General features: G+C 41.1%; 1 protein-coding gene across 4 annotated transcripts in view; it reads right to left on the bottom strand.

Annotated features, from left to right (window-relative positions):
• The window catches only part of MAP2K6 (mitogen-activated protein kinase kinase 6), a 104,863-nt gene that overhangs the window by 1,723 nt on the left and 80,475 nt on the right, over positions 1 to 22,665 (bottom strand). For all 4 annotated transcript variants that reach the window (XM_019623800.1, XM_019623802.1, XM_019623801.1 and 1 more), the window contains exons 4-11: positions 22,044 to 22,157; positions 20,463 to 20,582; positions 19,505 to 19,621; positions 18,800 to 18,851; positions 16,449 to 16,576; positions 15,509 to 15,586; positions 14,177 to 14,316; positions 5,191 to 5,236 (exon numbers count right to left, since the gene is read on the bottom strand). In XM_019623800.1, the coding sequence (XP_019479345.1) occupies positions 5,191 to 5,236; positions 14,177 to 14,316; positions 15,509 to 15,586; positions 16,449 to 16,576; positions 18,800 to 18,851; positions 19,505 to 19,621; positions 20,463 to 20,582; positions 22,044 to 22,157 (795 nt within the window). The remainder of the gene's footprint in view (positions 1 to 5,190; positions 5,237 to 14,176; positions 14,317 to 15,508; positions 15,587 to 16,448; positions 16,577 to 18,799; positions 18,852 to 19,504; positions 19,622 to 20,462; positions 20,583 to 22,043; positions 22,158 to 22,665) is intronic.

Raw genomic sequence — 22,665 nt, 5'->3', positions numbered from 1 at the left:
AGCATAAAAAAAAAAAAGTCTCTATTCACGCAGGTCAGATTAAATAAACTTTGCAAACACATCAAGTCTGGTGCTTTGCTGGGGGAGGGAACAGATGTGGTGTGATATGAGAGGCCATACATTTCAAAACAATTCTGAAGGAAACGAAGGCATTTTTCTCACCAGGACCACCCTCCCCAGATGGCTCCATTTTATAAGTGTCAGGCTGCCAGGCTGTCGCACTGGAAACTTACACCTCTATTTAAACGATCCACAGTTCTCATGGCAGAAACAGAACCAACCAGCCAAACCAAAAAGGACGATTCTTTCAGGTAGAACCTAGTGCCATGTACCCATCCCCCACCACACAGCATGGGCCACCTCCCTGATTGTCTGGTGGTACTATTTTCAATGATTTGTTGAGCAGCTAAATGTGAACTTTTTTTTCTTAATTATTATTTTTTTATTTTATTTTATTTTTGTATGCAGACAAGTAGGTGACTCACTCTGTTCCCCTTGACTTTGGGGGTTTGCCTAGCTGTAGGTGTTCTAATTATATTTTGTTTTAAACCTGACAGCAGAGGGCTGGATGAGTCAGCTCTGAGGGGAACTGAATGCCCACCTGTAGAAGTTTTAGGAAACAATGCAAATGGGAAAGGAACCAAAAAATAAAACCCCAAAGGAGGTAGGTGGTCACTAAGGGACTCAGAAAAAAGAGGTTTTCTGCGTTTGCCCACCTGGAGATAAAAGAAAAAAAGTTGGGTGTTGGCTCAAAGCTTCACACCTGCTCTATGGACGGATACTGGGCCCTTCATCCTGAGCTCCTGGGATAAATAAATGCAGCATCACTTTTTTCTTTTTTTTTTTTTTTAGCTGAGCCATCCTGCTACCTGTTGGCAGCTCAGTGGCTGCTCAGCTCGGGCCAGGACTCGAACCGCTGTTGCTCAGAGCTCAAACCCTTGAGCGAGCTCCTAACCAACTGAGCCACTCGGCCAGCCCTGCAGCATCACTTTTGATTCCTAACCACTTACACAGCACACTTACCAAGTGCTTCACCATCATGCTTAATATTACCACATCGTGACATCTGGTGATCTTCAAAAGTCCTTTTACTATCAAAACAAGACACATCAAGCCTCCGATTATCTCAGTGACTGCTTCCCATGCCTGCCAACCCCACCTTGCCCCTGGCTCCGCTGGTGGCTACTAGCTCAGTAGACCTAGCCTGAGTCTGTGAATGAATTCAATCACTTGACCTGAAGTTTAAAAAAAAAAATCCTGACACATCCTGCAGTTTATTCTCAGGCTGGGAAAATGCTGTGAGAGCCAAAATGCAGAGGGAGGGGAAAGCAGGAAGGCATGTCAAAAACGGAAAGTGTGACTCTCCTTCTTGTGTGGGTTTTGAGGATGTAAAAGGTTGGGGGGAAACCCAGTTCCTTCTCTAAGCAGTGAACTAAGAATAGCAAAGACAGCAACCAGGAGATGAGCCAATGGCACCATGAACTCATCCCCAGGCTGTGTTTCTCAAAAAGGGATCCAGGGACAGGAAGGAAGGATGTTCCCACTGGTTGCACCTGGAGAAAACATGGAGATCCATGAATGTACTGCCAGGAGCAGCAGGGCAAGCTACAATCACAAATGGTCTCCACAGCCCATGCAAAACACTTCAACCCTCAAGATGGTGGTTTTCTATGCGTTCAGTCAGCCTTGCTTAACACTGTGGTTCAATCTAGATTCTGTCCACCACCTGTCTTTTAAATAAAGTTTTATTGGAACACTGCCACAGCCATTTGTTTACACATTGAATATGGCTGCTCTCACACTAAACTAACAGAATTGAGTAGTTAGGACAGCCCACAAAGCCTAAAATCTTGACTCTCTTAAATTAATCTCTTACTGAAAAAGCTGGCTTGTCTCTGTTGTAGAAGGACAAATCCTGTGGAGTCATGTCACCCAGGAGGAGTTTGAGAGAACAAGCAAATGAGATGATATGAAAGCAGGTACACCCAAGTTAGAAAGAAAAACATTTGAGATCTCTATAAGAGGGACGTGTCTGGGTTGGGACCTTAATTATACTGTCCTTCACCCTAAAGAGGGATTTTTGTTTTCTTTTCTACCTCCTCTCCCACTCCTACAACCTAAACAATAGCCTCTCAGCATGTGTTTTCTCAATGCTCCAGTTAAAGAGTTGGGCTAAGATTTTCCACTTAAAAACCTCAATTCCACAGAAAAGCAGGGAGCAGTTATGGCCTTAAAAGGCAAGTCCATTTCCAGTACCACAAAGACAAACTTCAAATAAAAAGAAGGGGGGGGGTGCCCACACGACCTTACAACATTAACATGTAGGCCACAAGAGACCACAGCGCTAGGATATACTGGAAAGGTAAAATTCAGCGTCAGCGGCCCATGTATATTAAGCTCGAACTAAGCATTTTTCCTCAAGTGTGTTCCATTGAAACCTCCGATAAGAGGTCACTTGGAAGAAAAAAAAAAAAAGTTCTGCATTTTAAATAGCCAGAAATATATGGAAAATGCTCTTCTTTTATCTGGAAATAGGGACAAACAAGACAACTTTAAGATAAAAGTGCAGGTTCCAGAGGATCCCTCAGGGATCACTCTTACATCTATTGTCTTTTATGTGAAGTTAACACTAAAATGCTCTAGGGGTTGCTGAAGCATACCAAGAAAAGGGGACTCCAGGACTGAAAAGGCCCCTGGATGGCTATTAAAAACCTAATCAAGGAGGAAACATTCAACCCAAGCATGTAGTATGCTAAGATTTTCTCAAGCATTACTCATCTCTTCTCCCTTAACTGTGGGTCTTAGCCGAATGCAGCTGGGAGGATGCTGAGTCCCAGGGGCTGCCTTTTCAATGGGAACAATGGAGGCCCAAGGAGCTGCCAGTCTCTTCTCAGCCACTTCCCAGAGTTCCTTTACGGTCAGCCAATGGGAGAACGGTTCAGACTTAAATAAAGCTTAAGCAACAGAACGGGAAACTCACTGGCTGTGATTGGCTGTGAGTATCACCTACTGTGGATTGGCTTTCTACAACTCTTCCTGGCTTGACATCTCCAAACTATGCTTTCTCTCTTTTCTTTCTAGTTTTATTCAGACCTAATTAACATATAATATTGCGTAAGTGTAAGATGTACAATGTAATGGATGATTTGATAGTTATATATGCAAAATGATTACCACATCCATCACCTCGCAAAATTTGTGTGTGTGTATCCGAGAGCATTTAAGATTTACCCTTCTAGCAGCTTTCAAGTATACAATACTGTATTGTTAATTATAGTCACCATGCTGCAACTTACATTCCCAGGACTTCTTCATCTTATAACTGGAAGTTTGTACCCTTTGGCCACGGTCACCTATTTCCCGTCCCTCCCCCTCACCCCTGGCAACCACCAATCTACTCTCTGTTTCCATGAGTTCAATTTTTCTATATTCCACATATAAGTGAGATCATACAGGATTTGTTTTTCTCTGTCTTGCTTATTTCACTTAGCATAATGAAAGCTCCATCCATGTTGCTGCAAATGGCAGGATTTTCTTCTTCTTATGGCCGAACGATATTCCATTGTGCGTATGTATGTCACAATTTCATTATCTATTTCTCCTTCAACAGACAATTAGATTGTTTCTGTCATGGCTAATGTGAATAATGCTGCAATGAATATGGGGGTACAGATATCTCCTTGAGGTAGTGATTTCATTTCCTTCAAATATGCACCCAGAAGTGGAATTGCTACATCATACGACAGTTCTAATTTTAATTTTAAGGGACTTCCATCCTGTTTTCTACACTGGCTGTACCAATTTATATCCCCACCAACAGTGCACAAGGGTTTCCTTTTCTCCACATCCTCACCAAAACCTGTTATCTCGTCTTTTTGATAACAGCCATTCTAACAGGTGTGAAGTAGTATCTCATGGTGGTTTTGATTTGTATTGCATTGATGATTAGTGATAGCGAAAACCTTTTCATGTATTTGCTGGCAAAAATCAACATGTGGGATTACATCAAACTAAAATGCTTCTGCACAGCAAAAGAAACAGTCAACAAAATGAAATGGCAACCTGCAGAATGGGAGAGAATATGTGCAAACTATATGTCTGATAAGGGGTTAATATTAAAAATATATTAAGAACTCATATACCTCAATAGCAAAAAAACAAAAAACACAAAAAACAAAAAACAAAACGCCAACACGCTATACTTTTTATAACTCGAAGCCACCTCACCACAACATCTGTTGAGATATCAGGAAACTGTACTTCTATTACCTGCCCTGAGTTGTTCTTGAAGCTGAGCACTATTTGTGGGTGGGATGAAAAAGGAGCAAGCATGGAATGCATGCCAAATAACTGGCTCCAGTAAGAAAAGGTGTCAATGTTTTATCTCTTTTGATATTAACAAATCTAGGGAGGGGTTAACATAAAACAGTAAATAGTCAAAATTTTACGATATTTCAAAAATGAAAGTGTTTCTCCCACATTCGACATATACTTAGATAAGGATGGCCAAATTTAGGTCCCCGTCATATATATTAAAGAATCACTTGTCATTAGCTTAGAATTGTAGGTGCCGCAAATTTAAGAGAAACTATTTTAAAACAACTCAACTCTTATTTTCACTTTTTTTTTTTTTGCATAGGTCATGCAAATGATAAACTGTGTATGCAGAAGTCACATAATTCAAATTATTAAGGCATTGGTCACTTTTTTCCACGAAAGTGAAAATCAGAAGGAAAAAACAAAGTAAGTCTTTGCTCTCTAAACACCCACCAAAAAGTTCATCCAATTAATCCTAAATATTGTATCAAAAAATTGATCATATAGCATTTAAGATTCTCTCCTTATTGAAATCTGTTAAATCATGCTTTCCTTCATTTTATATTAATAATTTGTGATTCTTTGCATCTTTAAAATTTGAAAATATACACTTTATAGATATAATTTTGTCTATATGATGTTTATCAGCATGGAATAGATTGCTAAAACTGGTGACATGCCCCAGGTTATACTAAAGAAGGATTTAGGATGAATGAAGGACTCAACTCTTTTTTTCTTGAGTTCAATTCCGGTTACCGATGTCTCGATGAGTTAGCTCTTGCATTATGGCTGTTTGATTATAATTTATGTCTTAGTCACTTTATCTTTACTACCTGTTAGTTTGGACATGTTTATACTGCTAACAATACTTACCATAAGCTCTGGATATGTTGGCCGTTCTTTGGAATTCTTCTTCAAGCTTAAAGAAAAACAAAAAAATTAGTCACATTAAAATCTAGAAACCATCAGTATTTTCACTAGACTAGGATTTTCAGAACTTGTAGATAATTAAACATAACCAGCTTTAAAAATGCATTGAAAACAGAGACCTCCTATCTTGATTTTCCTATTCTGTTACACTTATAAGTTATATTTTAAATCACCCTGGGTGTACCTTAAGGGGAAGAACAGGAGAGTGTGTGTGTGTGTGTGGGTTTACTTTCCTTTTGATACTTTACCAATGACATATAAACTAGCTTTTCTGGTCTACAGCCATTACATTTCAAAATACATATCTACTTTCCTTCAAAACAATTTTATTCCACACCCACTGGCAAAGAAATTGGCAGGCGTTTCTCATTTTACATTGGTTATCTCTTCACTATCTGCAATACGTGGTTCTCCTTGCTTCTGGCTCCCCTGAACCGTATCATTTGCTTTTGTATATTCCTTAACCAAACCTGCCTGAGGCAGAAGCAATTCACCCACACAATGGCTAAGGGGACGCTACTTATTTGTGACCTCTTAGCGTTCTCTGAAAAAGAAAGCAACCTTGGCCAGCGACTTAGCAATTATTCTTCTTAGGAATAAGGAATACTTTGTGGTCGTGCACGCCTGTCGGGTGGCCCCCATTCATTCAGCTGTCTCTATACACAGACATCTTGATAATACTTGATATTGGAAATGGTAATAGAAACTGCAGTACGAAGAGACCAACCTCTCAACCCATGCCCCCGTATTCACCCCTGGCCTTAAGCTGGAAAAAACAAAAGAAGCGGCTTATTTGGAGTTGGGATCCCAGGTTGCAGAATGGAGAAAAGGATGATTTCGAAAATTGAGATTTGCAAGGCCACCTGCCCACTGGGTCACAAAATCATACATGAATGGAAAGGAATTTTGCCTGGCGCTGAAGGACGCAAAATGGGACTGATCATTACATTGCTGGGATTTGTGGTAAAGGACTGTTTTGAGCAAACGAGACCTACTATGTGTGACAGGAGCTCTGCTCCACCCACATGGGCTAACAATTATGAGGGGGGGTGGGGCAAGGCATAGAACCATAAAAGAGTGAAGGAAGTAGCTGAGATGCTTGGAGAAACTGTGGTTTAAAACAAAACAAAATGGGAGTGGGGAGAGGAAGCTTTTGAACCAAAACAACTTAAAGCAGCCTACCAGTTTATTCCAGGCAATTCTGTGGGTAGAAGCCAGGGAACCTGAGACAAGGTACTGGTAGATGTGAGGAGAGAACTTGCAGCCTGGAACTGAGGGCAGATCTAGGACCTAGTGACCTCAGTGACCAGACAACCTATGAGAGAAAGTTTCATCTCAAGTGAGGATAAAAATAAGAGCAAATTAGAAATAGGAATTATCAACTGTCAAAGTTGGATTGATATGGAGAGGTGTGCCTGAGTGAAATGGATGAGGCCTTGTCACTCCCACTTATGAATCTGGGTGTCACTCTCTCCTGTGACTCTATAGGGCTCTACTGGTGATTCTTAAGTGCAGGTGATTTTATCCTCCAAGGATATCTGGCAGTCTGGAAGCACATTTGTGTGACACAATTGGTGGCAGAGGGTGGTACTGGCATCTGTAGGTAGAGGCCAGGGATGTTGCTCAACATCTTATAATGCACAGGACAGTCCCCACAACAGAGAATCATCCAGTCTAAAATGTCATTCGTGCCGAGCTTAAGAAACCCTGGGCTGCGTGTATAATACTTGGGTATTCCTTCTTACTGCTACCGTCTAGCCCCTTCTCTGAAACGAAATTCACTTAGAAGCATCTCCAGCTGACTCGTCAGTCATTTGGGCACATTCTCACCACTACCACCCCTCCCCACCCCCAGCCCAGGCAGCAAAAGTTCTTCCTTTTAAGTTCAAGAGCAACTTCACCGAGAAAGAAACACAGCAGAAGAAATGTGACCCCAGGAGTGTTGCTGACTTGCACACAGACCCTCGTAAAAAACAAACAAACAGGCTAATGTACAAAAGCCCTGACTTTCCAGCTATTGTTCAAAGCAAATAAAAACCCAGAACGGCTTCTCTATAATCTGAACAATTTAACTTGCTAAAATCAATAATGAAAAGCACACATGCAGCATTCAATCCACACTCAGTAGTGAAGTGGTTGGTTTCAGGCGTCTCTGTTTAGACAGGACATGAGTCAGTAGTCAGACCCTAACTCTACCAGGGACCAAAACCCACCGGAATGGTAGTTAGGAAGAAAAGTTTTTACCATTCTCAAATGGTAAAAACAATGAACTATTTTACCAACCACAGATCTTTGTGATGCTGATTTTGACCTTCGAATTAGCAGATAATGAAATAATAATCTCTCGTCTCCTCAGGTAGAAGAACATAAAACTTCAACTTCCATTTTTTTTTTTTTTTTAAAGGAGAGGTCATTTTACATCAGGATGCCTTATCTTTTCACTTCTGGAAGAATGTAAGAAATGCCTCTTTAATCTGTATAAAGAAAATGTGGGCAAAGTACCCCAAGGTGGTCCCTTACAAAGTGTTAAGGATTCCTGAAATCTCAGAGATCACTGACCAGTCGGCTGTTTCGTGACTTACGGGCTCCTGATTAGAAAGCGCCAAACTTACCACAAGCACTGCTGCCGAGTGCTGATGGAAAATGCTTACACAGCAAACCAAGGCTGTTTATTGAATTAACATAACTGATAGAACCCATTCTCTCCATTTTTTAAGCTGAAAATGCTTCAAAACGTGGGCTAAGAATAGCAAAAGACTCAGGATAAGGTCAGGAGCGAAAGCACATTTTCCATGTTTACTAGGAAGTGCTTGAAAGTCGGTATAAAATAACAACGGTGGAGTTCAAAGCTACCCCAGTGTCTTTTTGGATGTGAGTCAGGCTTTTGAATTTTCAAGTGGCTTGTCATTTTCAAGCGTGCAATTAGCTAACGGCCCTAATTCCTCTCCCAAAGGCCACAACACACGCTCCTGACCGTGGCTGACACTAAAAAGCAGCTTCGTGCTGTCTCGAGAATTGCTAGCTTGGAGTCTGTGCTGACCAGAGGATTTCTGCCTATTTGAATTCCCCCCACGATCGTTTCCAAGAAGGGCTATGTGGTGCATCCACAAAATAAACACACACTGGGCTTCTGAAGCCATACATGTGTCATAAACTAAATAAATATCCAGTGTCTCTTTTTACTGCCCTTCCTCCATAAGTTGGGAACTTTATTTGATTGTCTCTGTTGTATACGAGCTCCCCTGAGTCAGATCGTATTGATGTCTGGGTTGGCCTCCAACACCCTCCCACATGCCATCGGGCTAGTCAGCTGGGCACTGGGCCTCTTAAATTCACCTGAAGAGAAAGCAAAAAGGAAGTCAAGGGCCGGCCAAATGGCGCGTTGGTTAAGAGCTGGCTTGGGACGCCAGCTCTGAGCAGCAGGGCCCAGGTTCAGATCCCACATGAGGGCCAGTGACACTGCGCTCTCTACAGTTAAGGTGGTGAACAACAGCTCGACCTGGAGCTGGGCTGCCATGAGTGGCCGGCGACGGCATAGGCTGCAGTGGGCTGCCGTGAGCTACTGTCAGTGGCTGGCAGCCAGTGTGAACAGCCGGCAGCCAGTGTGAGCTGCCATGAGCCACCGTGAGCAGCCGTCCAGAGGCCGGCGACCGATCTGCCTCACCGGGAAGAGCACAATGATCACAATACAAACATGGGCCAGTGAAGCAGCGTCCTCCACAACTAGACTGAAGAACCAAAGGACAGCAACTTGTCTATTCCCCTTCCCCGATTCCCCAATGCTGTTCCCTCCCCCAATTCCCAATAAAATCTTTAAAAAAAAAAAAAGGAAGTCAAGCTGTTCTCACACTCGGCAGTTGGTTTCCAGTGACGTCCCTCAGTCCCCAAGCCTGCAAACCTCTAGGAAGAGGTTGTGGGGAGAATTTTAAGCCACCGTCTTGAGAAACTCCTTTGTGAAGCCTTCCGCAGATGTGCAGCCTTAGTATCAGACTTTTCGATGATGAAACCCAAAATAAGGCCTCTGTGGTCAGCACTAGTCACCCCAGGAACCCTTTAAAACCCCCATGATAAGTAAGCCATGTGTGGGGGTCGGAGGGAGAGAAAGAGAATATCAGTCAGTAGTCCTCTTTCAAAGTAAATTCACACAGGAAGGGTGCGTAAGAAATCATTGCATTTTTTTCTTCAAGTGCATAAGGAATAAGTGCCTTAACTTTTTCTTTTCTCTACCCTTCCTTTCACATTAAAGATTCTCTGATGTTCTGGCAAAAGAAATATATCAGCTGGACCTCTGGGCCCTGGATCTAACTTTGGATGTGATAAGGATGTTCTGTAAATGCTTTCTGCCCCACCCCACAAACCACAATATACTGTTCCTTACTAACAGCGATCAGAGAAGAGTGGTACCAAGCGGATTCCCTGGATGAAGGTGTATGGTACATAGCACCACTGTGACGTCATCAAACGCTCGGGCAGGACGCATCTCATGAAAGGTCACAAACACTCTGATGGATTATCTGGGCTGTGACCAATGCACCCTTGTTCTTCTAGTTCTATATTTAGCCCAGAGACAGATGTAGAAGATAAAAACATAGATGTATGAGGTATGATAAAAAAATAAGATGAATGTTTAAACTAAAAAAAATTTATTACAGTAAAAGATACATTGCCAGTAATCCCCCTCAAAATACTCACCCTCACTTTGAACACACTTATCCCATCGTTCTTGCCACTTTCTGAAGCAGTTCTGGAAGTCCTCTTTCATGAATGTCTTTAGTTGCACTGTCGTGGCTGCCTTGATGTCCTGAATTGATTCAACACGTTTACTTTTCATGGTCATTTTGACTTTGGGAAAGAGCCAGAAGTCACCCGGTGCCAGATCCGGTGAATAAGGTGGATGAGGACACACCGTAATATTTTTATTTGACAAAATTGCTGTATACCAGAAGTGATGTGTGGACGCGAAGCATTGTCATGATGGAGGATGATTTCTGGCACACTTTAAAACACACTTTCTCTCAACCATAGCTCACACCCCACTGACTGCACCGAACAAGCTGAAACTTGTCACACACTGTTTCTAAGGTTCAACGCGCCACTTCCAGTATTGAAGATCTCTGCCTTTTCTGTTAGATGGCACTCGGCAGCAGCATTCACCATACACAACGGAAAGGCTCTGTGTCACACATCACTCCTGGCATACAGCAATTTCTGCCAAATAAAAACATTACAGTATGTCCTCATCCACCTTATTCACTGGAGCTGGCACCATGAGACTTCTGGCTCTTTCCCTAAAGTCAAAATGACCATGAAAGGCAAACGTTTTGAATTGATTCAGGACATCGAGGCAGCCACGACAGCGCAACTAAAGGCACTCACGAAAGAGGACTTCCAGAACTTCTTCGGAAAGTGGCAAGAACGATGGGATAAGTGTGTTCGAAGTAAGGGGGAGTATTTTGAGGGAGATTAATGGCAATGTGTCTTTTACGGTAATAAATTTTTTTTATTTAAACATTCACAGTATGTTTTGATCACAAATGATATCTATCTCGAAATTTGGATGAAACCTCTCACTTTCCAAATTTGTAGTCCCCTTTCCCCACTTAAGACAAAGAGTTGGTGCTTTTTGAGAAGTTCTGAAGGATCATAGCCTGACTAGGACTTAAAAATACAGAAAACACATATGGGTCACTCAAAAAAGGGTCCTTTCATAAATATGTCTCTCAAAAATACAGCTTTATACATAGGAAAATGGAGGAACCCCTATAAAAGGGAGTTAACACTCAGAGACTATATCCTTTTCTTCATGACAAAACAGAAGAGGTGCCTCTTAGGTTAAAATCACTTTTCCATTCTTTCCATCCAGCTCCAAATCAAACTTAAATTATCAGTAATGAAACAATGAAATAACTAGACTGCTATTAGAAAGAGGTATGCATCCATGCACTAATACATATAAAAAATAAAATTGCTTCCATAAAGATCTATGCCATTCATAAAATCTTTCTTTCTTTCTTTCTTTTTTTTTTTAGCTGAGCCATCCTGCTACCTGTTGGCAGCTCAGCTCAGGCCAGGAATTGAACCGGCAACTCTGTTGCTCAGAGCTCACACTCTTAAACGAGCTCTTAACCAACTGAGCCACTTGGCCGGCCCCATAACATCTTTCTTAAAAAATCAGCACCATTTTCTGAAGCACTTAACAACTTTTCCAAATCAGTTTGCTTCAAAATAATGGTCATACTAAGGGGGTATCAAAGAAAATATACTAGTGGTTTATGATAGGCGAAAAAAAAAAAAAAACTATTGACCTGGCATCTGAAATATGAGAGCCTGTACTCAAAACAAGCCAACTGAGGATAAGCAAGGATGCTCATAAAAATTCAGAACTAATGTTCCCTTCTACTTTCAATTCCCATACCCACAAAAATGAGTTACTATTTCACACAACTGATATCCTTCAGTACGAGACTCTATAACACTGAAAGTTTGAAGAATATATTCTTTGATGACTTCAAAGTTGATGTGATTTGAGTTTTATTTCTATTATTTATTTATTTATTTATTTTTATTTTTTTTTAGTAAACCCCATAAGCAAGCCAGACTGACTGACCTGAATGTGAATGAAATGACACAGAATTAACACTAGTAACAGAATTAATGGCTCCAGGAAAACTGGAAAATGTCTATGGTTCAAAAATTTTTTAATTTATAAACTCTAATGGCTAGGACTAAAATTAAGAGAAAAAGAGAGGGAAATGGAGACCTCAGAGGGGTGGTCATGGGTGGAGGGGGGTATGCACAGGGTGGTCACTATATAAATAGTAACAGTACAAGTAAGTATGTGGCATGTCCACATACGTGTGCATACATTAAAATCAGAAAGCATTTATTTTCAAGGTTTTCATTTTTAAAATACCTGTAAAAAAGCTTGAACGCTCTGACTCTTTAGGGGGAAATTCTAAGTAAGAGAAAGAAATACATTGGTAAAAGAAAAAGTAATTGAATGATTTTTAAAGAGATGAATTGTAAAAGAAAAGCAGCTTTCTGGATAGGAAGCAGTTGATAGTGGGTCCACAGATCACAGGTGTAAACTAGGGTTTCTCACCACAGCCGGACATTCAAATGATTTGAGAACATTTGAAAATACTGATATCCAGTACCCTCCCGAGACCAATTACATCAGAATCTGAGGGTGAGGCCCAGGCGATAGTACATTGGAAAGCTTTCTTGAGTTTTATAAATGAGCAGACAGAGTTGAGAACTACTGGATTCAACTGGTGATGCACAACAGGTCACTGAGCTTTCTAGAACTTTTTACTGCAGGCTTGTTCTTACCAAAGTTTTCTGAAGTACCCAGAATCTTGGGAAAAAGGCGCAGGAGGGAGAAGGATTATAGGGATGATCATTTGAAAACACTTCTCTAGGTAGGACCCTTCCCATCACCACCCCTCTAGAGAATGATGGGTCTGAATTATTCAAGAGGACTCATCCCTTTTCTTATGTAACCTTCAAACATTTGAGGATAAGGGAAAAAAGTTCTTGAACCCACAAGGCAAAATCATGAGCCCATCTCAACCCGGCAGGTGCACCCCCACATCCAGCATGTTTACCCAACAACATACTGGGTGGGATACTAGAACCTTTACGTATAGCACCCAGCCCCTCTGTCCATTCAATCAAAACAAAAGCAAATAATGGTAGGCCACCCTCATACATCTTTAGGGAAAAGTACCAGTGATGACATGGGGCCCAGAGCTAACAAAAAGTCTGGCAGGCCTTAGTTTCACAAGCAACAGACAGTTGCTTTGTCTCATCATGTTTTCCAATAAAAACTGTATTCAGAACACCTCCCCCTAAGAGCATGGAGGCCAAGGAAGCCACACTCTTAAACAGCCTTCAGAACTCCAGCAGCAAGTGGCCAGAATTGCTCTTCTCTGAGGGTCACAGTTGGGCTTGTCACCATCTCTGATTCCCCATCCTCCCCCGTTTCTCATCCGCTTTTGCAGAATGCCCAAATAAACTAACTTTGCTCCATTTTGTGCTTCCCTTTTGGCAGCACTTGCAGTGATCATTAGCATCAAGTTATATTAGGCATCATGGTCCCTATGCAGAAAGAAATCACTAGATTTTTCTGGAGAAAACTATCCCCTCTCCTACGATCCTGGATGCCACTGGCATTTTCCATGAAAACAAAGCTTATAGCATTAGTATGGCTCCTTTTAGCTTTCCACTCCAACTGTCTTTCGATCCCCTTCTCAGGCCTCTCATGCCGCTGTGGGCACGCGTATCCACAGTTAGCGAGTGTTCTTTAGGAGGCAGCTAACAAAACACTCCCACTACTTTGCAACACTTCCAGGTACCTATGTAACACTCTGAAATTAGCCACTCTCTTCTCACTCAAGGTAATTCTTTGCATCTTTCTTATTTCCCCACCCCCAGACTTCCAAGGGGTTCTGCCATCTTGTTCTTTATGCTCTAATCAAACAGCCAATTGCTTAACGCTCTCATAAAGGAGTTTCTCCCTTTTGTGACATGAGGCGTGATGTTCCTTCTGCTTAGAATACCCTTTCCTCCCCTAGTTGCCTTTCACTTGGAAAATACCTCACGTGGTCTCAGCTCAGGATGTATCTCCCGCAGAAACTCTATCCTCATGCCTTTCCTCTGAGTTCTCTAAATGCTCTATGCATATCTCCATCACTAGACCTGCCATACTGCACTCCAATTATTGATTAATGACACACCCCTACTGGACTCTGAGCTCAATGAGGGCGGGGACTAGGTAGAGGCATCTTTATTGCTCCAGCACAGAGGTGAGACTCCGTACATGCTTTGGGGATGAATGTATGTATAATGGATTAAAACCGATGGAGGAAATTCATGAGAATTCCTCTTCTTCCTTAACACTGGCATCCGGGAGGCGAGGCTCTCTTACCACTGTGAGGTAAAGTCAACAAACTCCTCGGAGAACTTGTCTGCTGGGAGTTGTGGCGATGGCTCCTCTACCACCTGTTTGAGCTGCTGAAAAGGCGTTCCCCATGAATCGTAGGGAAACCGAAGGATGGCCAATTCAATCTACAGGGGGAGGGGAAACAAGGAGACAACAGCTGAAAGAGTGCTGCTTTACGGAATCCGCTGTGTTTTCTTTCAGGAGAGCCAGCGGGAAAAACAATGGTGAAGTTCAAGTAAAATCGGGGGGAGGGAAAACAAATTTATAATATGTTCTCAAGCAATTTTCCCCCAATTCCTAGTGCTTGGGATTTAACAATATTATATCACTAAGCCTACTGCAAACTGGATCCTCACGAAACCCACCGTGGTGGCAATTAATAAAATTTCAAATCAGCAGCATTAAACTTTTGGATATAAAGCAACCAGGTTTTGAAATGTTTGGTCTGAAAAGTAATCTCACCCTAAGACTTTCACAGAGCTGTACGTACATGTGCTGCCATCTGCAGGTCCCTCGCTGGAATGGAAAAAACAAGCAAACCAAAAAAAAAAAAAAAAAAAAAAAAAACCTGGGAGCAAATGACTGATCTTTTTTTGGATGTGAGTAAAGGCCACTCTGCTGTTGTGACAAGATCACATGTTTTCTGGGCAGGGATGTGAAATAACTCGCAGGATTTAATCAGCTGCCTGGGAAAGAGCCAGGACTACGGTGGGTAATTCCAGACCTTGCCGATACACAGAAAATTTGTGACCACTGAAGTTATTGTTAATAAGGCACTAATCATAGAACGTTAAGGCTGTGCCTAATGACATGATCCTATTTATCATGTCTTTTCGCTATACCTGACCTCAACAGCCAAGACATCTATCATAAGCATATTCTGGGAAGCAGAGCCTCTTTCATGGGTAACACAGCTCGATCAGGGTCCACGTACCTTTGCACTTTTTGAGTAGCTTAAGCTGCTTTGTGCCTTCGTTAGAATAATTTAATTTTAAGGAAACCATCAGGAACTATAATTAGGCCCTCTCATTTGACAGATGAGGACAGTAGCACAACCCATGTGACTCCATCATTAACTCAAGGGCATCCAACCAGTTAGAGGTGAAATAAAGAGAAACACTGGGTGTGCCCAACACCAATTCAGCATGGCTTCTACACCATACTGCAAACAATTGTCACTCTGAATCTCCTGCTAGGTCAGGAGGGAAAGGATGCCCAGGACCGGCATGGAGGGCATTTGCCTCTTGGTCTCAAAGTCTGCCCCACTCCAGCTCCACACCCAGAGTCTCCCAGCCCACGGCGGTTATCACACGCTACCATTGTGATGCCCAGACTCCAAATGTCCGACTTCACGCTGTAACCCTTCTGGTTGAGCTCCGGGTTTATTCTTTCGGGCTGGAAAGGAGACAGAAAAGGACAACTGAGTGGCATTCTTAGCTCAGTAAAGTCTCTGGTGGCACCGGCTGCCAAGTGAGCTGTTTTAGGCTGTTAACATGCCTCCCAGGCCAAGAAGACTCATTATCTACAATGAATACTAATGTCACCACAATTTTTCCTTATTCTACATTCGCCTTTTCTTGGAGACAGGAATGGATCAAAGCCCCTCACAATTCAAAACTAATTTCAATTCTGCCTTCGGAAGAAACAGGATATACATTATAAAGCTACTTTTCTGGTCTGGAATGTTCCTTGCTCAAAACACCAACAGTCCAGAACTCAGTAAAAAGAATTAATGAGAGTCACTGGGCTACCGTCTGGTGTCAACAAATAGAAACAACTTTTAGCTAAACAGGGACAGGAAGCTTCTTAATTCCAAGTACAAGTGCATTTCAAAACAGAATACAGTAGAAGTCCTTTAAGTTAAAGGGGGTCCCAAGGTCTCTGCTAATGGCAATGAATCTTCACAGCTCTGATTTTCTCTCAGGACTAACCTAAGTGACTTATTTGGGTAATTTAAATTCTCCTTACTATTCTAACAAACAAGGCAACATGCCCCTGCAACTGTGGGAAATTGTGTGGGCTGTATCTCATTTACAGAGTTTCTCAGATACTATACCATTTTACTTGATTTTTTAAAAAATAATATATATGAAGCAAGTGACCAAGGATTTCAGACAGGTAATATTTAAGGAAAAAGGAGCTGCAGGCTATTTCTTGCATCTTTGGCACATTTCAATTTTTCCCTCTGTAGCCATGCAATTCCTATTTTCTGACACAATTTGCATTCTCACAGGCCACCTCCAGATGCTGTACTTACAGCCATGTACGGTTTGCATCCTGCGTCGATAGTTTTAGCCACAGAGTCTACAAGGTAGCCACTGATTCCAAAATCGCACATCTTCACTTGGCCCAGAGTATTAATCAGCACATTGGAAGGCTTGACATCTGAAAGCAAGAACCACGAAGCCATCATCCCAGCCTGCTTTGAAGATTCATCTCTCTACCACCAGAGGGCCTGAAATCTCTATTTCTCCTTCCCCTACTTTCTCCCCACGTCCCACATAAAAGTAAATGCCATCCCTGGCTGGGTCACACGTTTCTTATTGCTTTCACCTTGGTTTTCTATTTCATGGTTTGTCCTTCTTGTAGAACTGTGAATCCATCCATGGAAAAATCTGTTTCCTGTACTTACTTGATCATCTGCAGTGCCCCCATCATGTAGTAAGAACTTCAAAAATTATTACTGCATCAAATGCCCAGTTCCATGGGCATAGTCTGAATTATGCAAGATGAGTAAGTCCTAGAGATCTGCTGTACAACAGTATCCCTATAATGAACAATGCTGTAATGTACATTTTAAAATGTGTTATGAGGCTAAATCTTACATTAAGTGTTCTTATGACAATTTTTTTAAAACCCAGTTCATAATGATCTATTGCACATTTAATGAAGGAATAATATCGTGGAATGATAAGGCATACTGTGACATAACCATACACCAAATTCAATCAAAGCAACCAATTTTGATTGAAGCCTCTGCAAGAATGTGTCACAGGTCACACAGTATAACTCATCATGAACCCGGACACTCCTGACCACAAAGCAGGTCACAGAAAATGTATGTAGAGTAATATGGGCATTACTGAACAGCTCTTAAGGGAATCCTTCAGCCTGGAAAGATAAAACACAGCTACCCCCACAGCCAAGAAAGTGAACTGTTATTATCTCTGGATGATAGAATTAGAAATTATATTATTTTTTTCCATGTGATACTTTTCACAAAGGACATGCAATCAGAAGAAAAATGTTATTCTAAAAACTTTTAAAATTATTCTTTATAATTTTTCCCTTCAATGGAATGACAACTATACACATTTCATTTCATGATTTTCAAATTTTACACACATCCTGTAATGTGAATAAAATATTTCATAATTTTGAAATAAACCCTTAAAACTCAGTTTCACATTTGTCGGTAATCCACATTTTGCTTCCTATCCAGATAACGTCCCATTTTCTTCTCCTCCTCTTCCTCCCCTTCCTCCTTCCTCTTTTTCCAACTTTTAATAATAACAGTAATAATAGGCATACTGTTTGAGGCATTTTACATTAATTTCAGACTCAAGAAATGGAAAAATTACCAAATCACAATGCCCTTTATTAGCTATCAATATTTTCCATTAAGTTTTCCAAAAACCTGGTTATCTCTTTCAAGAAGCTTGCCTTGACTGTGGTCACCAGGGCCAACCATTTCCCTGTGTTATATTCTACCTATAGACGTCCACATTTGGTACTTTCATATTTCTAATGTGTTTCCATGAGTTTGTTGTATATTTGCTTTATTTCCCAAGAATTGCTATGTAGAATTTGAATAAGAATATGTTTTCTTCTCAGATACCTCTCGGGGCATCTATTGGGTTGTCGGAAAAGTCATGACGTATTTTTTCTATGTTTTTCGCTGCAAAAATGCATCATGACTTTTCCAACAACCCAATATTATAGCGCTGTAAAAGTATGGTGCTGTATGATGCTGGGAAAATGACCATCAGAGATAAATAGATGTATATATGGATTGATGAAAGATGGCAGAATGGATATATGGATGGATGGATGGATGGATGGATGGATGGATGGATAGATGCAGAGATAACAAGTCAATAGGAAGGAAAAAGGGAAGGAGGTAGAGGATGAAGAGACAAATCTACCTTTTTTTTTTCATTTTATCCTGCCTCTTGCTGTCTGAAAAGGCTGTGCTTTATACCAGAACTTTCCACACTTTAATGTACACACGAATTACTTAGTGATCTCATTAAAATGCAGATGAAGTTGGTCTTGGGACCCATGGTTCTGCTTTTATAACAAACTCCCAGGTCAATACTGGATGAATTTTTATCCTATTCTCTAAAATTCTCAGTGTGGTAATCCCACAGCTCTGAGTGTGAACAGGTGTTTTATAGACAATTCAGGTGAAATACAAAGCCCTGTTCTCAGACAAGATAAAGAACAGCTACTTATATGATTTGCTATCCAGTCCCAAGGGAAAACCCCTCAGGTCTCTTGCCTGACTCAATTCCACTGTCATCTATTTGGGTGGGGGTGGGTGTGAAACCCAAGTGAAACAAACAAACTGTACAAAAGGAACAGCCAGGTAACTCCACGGATGCTTACCTCGATGAATGACAGAGAGCTTACTGTGTAAATGTTCTAATGCTTTTACAATCTGCAAGAGAAACACAAGATAAATTTATGTCCCTCCTCACTGGAAAGAAACTGAATGTTAAGTAAATCCAGGTTTATTATCCCTGGCTTAAGGTCATAAGGTGAATGAAGTATTTTCTCAAATAGTGATGGTCCTAGCCAGGAAAATACTCAGGAAGTTACACAAACTGGACTCAACCTGACAGAGAGGACTATATCTTAACAGTAGAGAAGATGTCTCTCACTCGTATATCTTGCTCTTCCTTTGGCCTTCAGCATTTTTTTTCTCTGCCCTCCTGAACCTCAATAGCTTTTCAGGGAGAAAACCTTAGTTCCATTTCATTTTATTCTGTTTCCTTTTATGCCTATTAGTCCTCAGAAAACATGCAAAAAATCTACCAATGAAAATTAAACTAATATCAGAATACAAACGCCAGGAATGTGGTCATAGCAGATGAATGCACTGCTTAGAGACACTTGAATGGAGAGTTCACCAAACCAAGCCGGTGGTAAAATCTTCTACCCAGAGCTCAAAGAAAAGAATTCACTTATCCATCCACAGACACACTATTGCTATTCAACACATACAGGTAGTGTTGTCTCGTACTGGGCATACAAAAACACACGAGGCCTGAACGTCTCACATTCTCCTTGTAGGATTCATGATATACTCACAGAAACTGCTATTTTCCCTAAGATGTCCTCTGGAATTGTTTGGCCTTTATCAATCACTTGTTTGTAGAATTTATCTAGCGACGTATCCATGAGCTCCATGCAGATCCAAACATCACCCTGGAGACCGATTGGTTCAGAGATCGTTAGAGAGGATGGAAAAAGGAAAAGAGGACACAGTTAACACCTGTCAGGAAGAACTACTTCTTGCTTGAGTTTTTGGAGGGAATGTAAAGTGTCTCTTCAAGATCTCAAAGGAATTTATAAACAAGGAAGGTTATCTCCAAAGAACAAACTAGCAGACAGCCAAGTAGAACTGTTATGTGATCACCTACTTATATTCAGGGAGGAAAACTAACATCTAACGTAAACTAACATAAACTAACATAGAGACAAGCGACAGAATCCCAGACATCCAAGCCTTTACTGGGACTAACCCCTAGGAGTTAAGCCTAGATGCCTACCCCAGTCTAACCTCTCAAATTTGATTACCCCATGGTTAATCAAAAGGCTGGTTTGAGGGGTGAGGTGAAGCATCATAACCATATCACAGTAAAGTAAAAAGCAGATGTACAGCAAAGCCTTTATGGTACCCAAGCTGCCTACATAAAGCTCATCAAGTAGCCAAAAGGCCAGAATTGTTCAGATATTAAGGAATCTCTCCAAATCAGTCTACAATTAATTGATATTGACCGTTCAGCCAAAAGAGACAGACCAAAACAGAAAGGAGAAAGGAAGGGAACCTCGGTGGCTTGAACAGGGGTCACCACTTTTGAAAAGACTGTCATTTATAGCCAACTTTGCACCAGGGTATCATGTTATCAATGCATAAGCATAAAACACTCTATAGGAGACATGTCAAATAAGAAAGAGTACAACAACTGTGCATGGCATTTATGTGATCGGGAAACTTCTTTTTAAGGTACGTTCTCCTCTGACTTTGAATTAAAGAATCACTTACCTCCCGGAAGAGTGCGCCATAAAAGGTGACTGTGAAAGGGCAGTCCACTGTCCTCATGGAAATATCCAAATCCATCAGTAGCCTTTTCTGCTCCTGGCTATTTACCGTGGCCCGGATCCGCTGGATGGGAATGCATGGGAAAATGTACGGTTACTGCTCTGAGGATGTCAGCTAGTAAGGCAGGGACCTTAACCCTTTTGCCGCAAAGTTCGTTTATATCCAATGAATATATCCGAAATTTTTACACATAAAAAAATGTCATTTATATGCAAAGCAGCTCAAATTTTTATTATTGAATGCATAAAACAGTCAAAATATTAACTTTTTGTTTTCTGTGGATTGCTGACACATTTTGGAAAAAAACTTGAAATTGATTAATGCAGTGAAGGAGTTAAAAGAGTCCCATCCTGAAAACAGCACAAAAATTTACAGCACAATTTCTAGCAAACATCCTTTCGAACATCCACCCCAAGCGATTAGCTACTTATAACAAAAGAAAAACAAGGATGACTGTTATTCATTTGATTTCCTGAATAATCCTCAGTAAGAAGTAAACTGGTAATATATTTTGGAAAGTGTGCAAATGTTTGGGAATGTTTTTATTTCCAAGTTACAAAACCAGTCTGGTTTACTGTATTTTGTCTGTTCAGTGCAAAGAGGCCACAGTATTAATTACTTTGTGGCTGAATTGGGGGACCTACAAAAAAAACCAAAAGCCCCTCTTTGGGAACAAGAAAGAATATTTCGACTAAACAGCAACTGTAAAAGAATGGATACAGCTGTGGGAAACAGAAGGAATCAAGCAGATAGGGAGAAATCCTTAATTCCTATCCCAGTGCTTGTGGGAGAAGCGACACCTGTAACCTTACAGAAATACGATTATTTCATTAAATCATAGGAACGCTGTATCACTGGGCTTTCACATTTTTGCAAAGAGTCTGCAGAAGAACAAACTGAAAAACCTACAAGGAAAGGGAAAGATATCGCCATTGTCCAAAACCAAGTCATCTGACCCTCCACATTCCTCACAGTGGCCCAACTCTAGTAATTCATCTAGAGATGACCATTCTCCAAGGTACTTTTAGCATCTATTCAAGGAATACGCAATGATTATACATTCCTTTTTATAAGTGTAGAAGCTATGCAAATTCACTCAAGATGTGTTTTACCCTCCTTTTTTTCCACAAATGGAGACAATTTTCTCCCTCAATCCTGGTTTCCTGATTTTCAGGGACCATTCTTGAAAAGAAATAGGATATAGAATAAAAGAAGCTTTTGAGACATAACAACCAAATGCAGTACGTGAACTCTGGTTTGGATTCGAAGTGGAACAACCAACAAGAAAAAAACAAAAACAACTTTGAGACAATCAAAGTAATTCTAATTTGGACCTGGTATTAGATGATGTTAAGGAAGGATTTTCCACACATTTGGAGGGAAATACTGTTCCCTACAAATAATCTCTTCTGTTTCACCCCATTGAAGATGATTTTGCTTCTATGAAAAGAGTTGACTGATTTGCAACTGAGATGGACAAACACATACCCCACAGACAAAACATTTGGGGAACATCAACTGTACCTTCACCGCCATGATCTGCTCACTGGGCACGTGTCGCATCTTCTCCACAACCCCGTATGCACCTCGCCCCAGTTCCATGATAGGCTCCAAGTCATCTGCCTTTACCTCAAAGTTCTACAAGAGAGAAAAAATAGTGCAATAGGAAGGGGAAAAAATAATGAATTTGATGTAGACTATGTTGTTCTCTGTCTGGTTTCTCCCAGCGTTCTAAGGATTGTTCCTGGCCCAGAAGCTACTGACCTAGAAGCTTTTCCAAGCAGTCACTGAAAGCAAAAAGGGTCGGGAGATGTTTAGACTCCCACAGCACACCACCTGTTTGTCACAGACAATACAGAATGTCAACGCTGACTCAGCTTCAAAATTGCTCAGTTTAAGCGGTTCTTTAGCCATGCCTCCTTCAATACACGTGTAATCCATTTGCTGACTCATGGCAGCTAGATCTATGCTTGCATACTGAGAAATACTCCCCCCCGCTCCAAAGAGAATCATCTACTGTCCTCAAATACCTTCCTTCCGCACAACAGCCTGATTCCTATTGGACATTCAAAAATATCAAGCGCTCCATACAGCAGTTCTGTTGAAATTCAAACTTTGTAACCCATCCCCTGACAGCGTATTGCCA

Source organism: Hipposideros armiger, unplaced genomic scaffold (genome assembly GCF_001890085.2).
Source record: "Hipposideros armiger isolate ML-2016 unplaced genomic scaffold, ASM189008v1 scaffold_562, whole genome shotgun sequence".
Classification (NCBI taxonomy): Eukaryota; Metazoa; Chordata; class Mammalia; order Chiroptera; family Hipposideridae; genus Hipposideros; species Hipposideros armiger.
The sequence above is the reverse complement of the archived record's forward strand: the minus strand, read 5'-3'. Positions and strand labels throughout refer to the sequence as shown.